We start from the raw sequence: 4460 nt of genomic DNA on the forward strand, positions 1-4460 counted from the left end.
ATGCTAACTACTTGCGTTTGTTGGTTTTTGAAATCACTTCTTTTTGTAGATTTTGTGGTTTATTGTGATATTTGTTTGGATTGATGGAATTTTGAATTTTGCTGAGTTTTTGTTTAAACCGACATTAAAGACCCGCTTAATTTATCCTCCAACTTTCTATTTTCCCCCTATTTTCTTTTTCCTCTCATTCTCACACTTCCCTCTTACCCTACCTATTGAGTTGTTTACCCATATATATATCTCAACACTCTCAAGTTCCTTCTGAGTTGGAATTTCTTCTTCTTCTTCTTCTTCTTCCCCTCTGCTCGTCTTTGCCGCTTCATTTCTTTGCTTCTGTAAATCTTGTTTTTCTTCTCTCAAAGTCTCACTGTAACACATTTATCCCTCTGCATACTATTTTTCTATCTCATATTTGTCAATGAAGTCAGCTTTGCAATTGGGGTTTAGGAGTTTCCTTCATCCCTCCAGGTTTGCCCTTTCACCAAATTTCTTTTCTCTTTTTTTATTTTTTTTTTAAAATTAATTTTTTTGTATCCATCTTTATTCATAAGTTAAGGAAAATTCAATCAAGTCTCTTCAATTTGAATGAAAGTTTGGCTCATTTCATATATGAAAAACAAGTGTTAAATTCTTGGGAAGAGTGAGCTCATTCTCTTGACTGAAATGCTCTCTGCATCTCCTAACTAGAATATGGTTTTGTTACTTGTACTAGTAGTATTTCAATTGACTCATTGTTCATCTGGACTAACCCGGACTCCCCTTAGCCTTGTAGTGAATCAGAGTAGGTTGAGAGTTGCAACATTGATACCTAATGTGCAAAGGAATGTAATAGCGTCGGATCAATCCTCTATAACTTTATCCACACAGAATTCAGAGCCTGGCGGGACAAGGAGAGATATAAGTCTGGTAACAAATTTCGGAAGAGACTATTGTGAGATGGTTTTTGTTTGAGTATATTATGCTTCTCTTCTTTATTCGGATTTAGGGCTTTTACTCAACTTTTACATATAGGAAAATGACTGTAAAGCGGACATTCAAAGTTTTAAGGATGACCTGTCGAGAATTGAGGCTATGACGGTCCAAGAACTAAGAATGACATTGAGGTAATGACATTGAGGTAACAAGTGCATTCCAGTTCCATATGTGTAATAGTATAATAGATCTTTAGCCTGTCTCTTATACACATCTAGATGTGTATAAGAGACAGGTTTTGATGCGTTCCCCCTGTTGAGAATTCTTCATTGGATTTTCAGTTTGGATATTGGCTTGGAGTTTTTGTGCTGCAGCTGCTGGCTGCTGTGTCTCGGCACAAGTGCATTCCAGTTCCATATGTAGTTTGTAATAGTCTATAGATCTCTAGCTTACTTTCTTATTTATCATTTATGTTCACATTTTTCAGAAGCGTAGGTCTTCTAGCCAAAGGGCGTAAGCGTGAACTTGTAACTGCACTGCAATGCTTTGTGGAGAATAAAACAGTTGGTATGCATTATTTGTCTACTGCTTAACATGGCTAGAGATTGGATGTATTGACATGAAACAACAGTTGGTATCATTTATATTCATATAATCATATCTCCTTTTTTTTGCTGTTGGTTTATTTATGAGGCTCAAGAAGAGAAGGGAAGGGGAAAAGAGGACAAATATTTTTAGTCTAGATATTATGAATGGCTATGATGTATTGACATGAAACAACTGCTGAAATTTTATTAGTTGTGTCTATAGGAGATTGGATGGATATTACTGTCTAATAACTGTTTGGCAATGATCATTGGAGCTATTGGCTCTATTGAGAATTAATGTCTATGCCTTCAAAATTACGGAATGAAATATCTACCGGTTTTGTTTTCCAATCCATGTTGTACCGTCATTTTCTAAAAATTTATTGAAGAAGTCATGAAACTTCTAGTCAAAACATTTTAGCATGGGATTTATTGTGAAATTCTATTAATCCAATCTTTGTAAGTTCCCTTCATTATTAATCTGAAGAGCGTTGTCAGAGTTCTGATATTAAAGGTTTAGGTGTCAATAGTCTGTTATAGATATAAGCTCAGTCTTATTATGAAATTGTATGGCAAGTTCTTCCAACTGATTTGTAACCATTGGCCTAGTACTGATTTCAACACTATTAATGAAGTCATCTTATGTTGTTATTAGTTGCTTACTAAGGTAAGTCAGTTGTTTGTGTGTCTACCTTGCGTTTAAATTCTAATCTTCTTTTACGTATTGCTGGCTTGTTTTGATTTATTTTTAACCTTTTTTTTAATATATACTGTTTGTTTTTGGATCAATTTTTTGTTTGTTAACTCTGTAAAAGAATTGTAACTCATAAATTTCCCCTCCCTTCTTCTTCTTCTTCTTCTTTTTTTAATAATTTATTTCTTCGTCTTTTAGCCTCCAAAAAATTAGATCATTCATCAATAATGTCACATATGTTCCACTTGCGGATATTGAAGAACCTCTAAAAGGTTTCATTTGGGAATTTGATAAGGTGATTCTGAAACTGCATCATCATTTTGTTTTATAGTTACCATGCATAATATTTATGACCTATTTTATTTTATTTTTAATATGCAAGGAGATTTCCATCATTGGGTTGACCTCTTTAATCATTTCAATTCATTTTTTGAGAAGCATATAAAGAGAAGGAAGGATTTGCAGGTTGAGGATAATTTTGTGGGCTCCGATCCTCCATTTCCAAGAGATGTGCCAACTAGTTTGCGATTTTCTCTTCTAACAAGGATGCGATTTGCAAGAGCATTTCATTCTCTATCTGCTCGGCAGCAATATACCTGCATTCGCTTGTATGCCTTCATTGTTCTTGTTCAAGCAAGTGGCGATGCTGATGATCTAGTTAGTTTCTTTAACTCTGAGCCTGAGTTTGTAAATGAGTTAGTTGGCTTATTAAGCTATGAGGATGAGGTTCCTGTAAAAATACGAATCCTTTGTCTATTATCATTGGTTGCACTTTGTTTGGACCGGTTGCGCCAACCAACTGTGTTGTCTGCAGTGACTTCTGGTTGGCACTGTGGCATCTTGTCCAGCCTCATGTAGAAGGCTGTTGATTCTGTGATTACTAATACTACAAAGTGGTCGATGCTGTTTGCTGAAGCAAGGTGTCCTAGATGCAATTCCCGAGGATAAAGAAGTTGGAAAGGAGGAGAATGGAAGTAATGGGTTGATTCGCACAAGAAAGTGCAGGTAAAATGTTGTTCTCAATTCTCTAGGCGTTTTGTGAGTTCAGGAATTTTGGGGTTAATCAAGGTGCTTGAGTTTGTAGGTTGCACTATGGTAGTTTATGGATTATTCATGCATTATGGTAGTTTTTGTGACAACTTGAGATTTGAAGTACATTGTGAGCTAAATTTGCTTATTGATGTATGTATTCTTGAATATTCATTTTTTGGAAATTCTGATAATTCGTTGAGAACACGTGGTTGTGAAATATTTTTGGGAATGTGTTTCTTTGAACAGGTTGAATATAAATTTTTGGTTTTGTTGTGGTAGCATCGTTATGTTGTTGAAAATTTTGAAAAAGAAGATTCTTGAAAAAGGAGTAAAGATTTTGAAAAAGAAGATTCTCTCATTTATTCAACTATTGAGTTTTCTTGTTTTGCAGGTGCAACAAAGGAGTAAAGATTTGGTATCGCGACCTCTTTATGTTTTTTCTTGGGGAACTCTAGATCCAACACATTCACTACAAGAATTTTGTCTTGAATGTACCATTTATGCACATTCCCAATAAACACGGTTAGTTGAATATGAATTCTGATCATATTTTCACTTTCAATCCTTTGTCTTAAACCCTTTTTGTTTATGATCCTTTGAACAACAGTGGTCAGACAAAGATGCCTATAACTAGACACTGCTGAAGCTGGAGGGGTCTGTTCAAGAAGAATTATGAAGGGATCCATACTTACCAAGTGGAGAGGGCTAGTAAACTCATAGTGTTTGTAAAATCATAATGTTTGTATTACTTGTAATTTGTGTTTTCAAGGTCTGAATTATTGTACGACCTTTTAAATTATAATTTTATAGTAGAATTTGTGGATTAAATGTAATAGATTTACAATCCATACATGAATAATATGTCATAGCCACATCGTTCGATGATGATGTGTCATATTATACTTTTTTACCATAAAAATGGATTCAACAACGAAATTTAAATAAAACGGATAGATTACGACTTCAATGTCGGTTAAGAATTAAAAAAAAAAAAACACAGGCTTTAATGTCGGTTGGAAATTTCACTGAAGGTCTTTAATGTCGGTTGCAACCGACATTGAAGGCTGTGTTATTGAAGCCCTTTAATGTCGGTTTAAAATCGGCATTAAAGGCAATCGACATGAAAGGGCTTTAAAAATACTATCTTTAATGTCGGTTTAAAACTGACATTAAAGCCCGAATTTCTTCTAGTGATACCTCCCACTTAGCTTGTCTTATAGACCCAGTTGTCCCTA

At 34.6% G+C, this 4460-nt stretch overlaps 1 protein-coding gene across 7 annotated transcripts; it reads left to right on the forward strand.

Annotated features, from left to right (window-relative positions):
* The first annotated feature begins 236 nt into the window (after positions 1–236).
* LOC120078792 (DNA-(apurinic or apyrimidinic site) endonuclease, chloroplastic-like) lies at positions 237–3678 on the forward strand. 7 transcript variants are annotated; one of them, XM_039033107.1, is made up of 7 exons: positions 261–468; positions 765–906; positions 1012–1103; positions 1400–1479; positions 2392–2850; positions 3008–3198; positions 3617–3678. In XM_039033107.1, the coding sequence occupies exons 1-5, from the start codon at positions 419–421 to the stop codon at positions 2460–2462; spliced, it is 435 nt and encodes a 144-aa protein (XP_038889035.1). In that variant the 5' UTR covers positions 261–418; the 3' UTR covers positions 2463–2850; positions 3008–3198; positions 3617–3678. The 7 variants fall into 7 exon arrangements, 6 of the variants coding, with proteins under 6 accessions (XP_038889038.1, XP_038889035.1, XP_038889034.1 ...); XM_039033106.1 differs by having other exon boundaries at positions 2392–2488; positions 2576–3198; XM_039033108.1 differs by having other exon boundaries at positions 2392–2488; positions 2659–3198.
* The last annotated feature ends 782 nt before the right edge of the window (positions 3679–4460 follow it).

Source organism: Benincasa hispida, chromosome 5 (assembly GCF_009727055.1).
Source record: "Benincasa hispida cultivar B227 chromosome 5, ASM972705v1, whole genome shotgun sequence".
NCBI classification, from domain to species: Eukaryota; Viridiplantae; Streptophyta; class Magnoliopsida; order Cucurbitales; family Cucurbitaceae; genus Benincasa; species Benincasa hispida.

Excerpts from the sequence above, each read along its gene's own strand:
- LOC120078792 (XM_039033105.1), top strand. The coding sequence starts at position 419 with ATGAAGTCAGCTTTGCAATTGGGGTTTAGGAGTTTCCTTCATCCCTCC. Across the intron at positions 1,104-1,399 it reads GAACTAAGAATGACATTGAG|AAGCGTAGGTCTTCTAGCCA; the intron begins GTAATGACATTG and ends CACATTTTTCAG. Across the intron at positions 1,480-2,391 it reads TGTGGAGAATAAAACAGTTG|CCTCCAAAAAATTAGATCAT; the intron begins GTATGCATTATT and ends TTCGTCTTTTAG.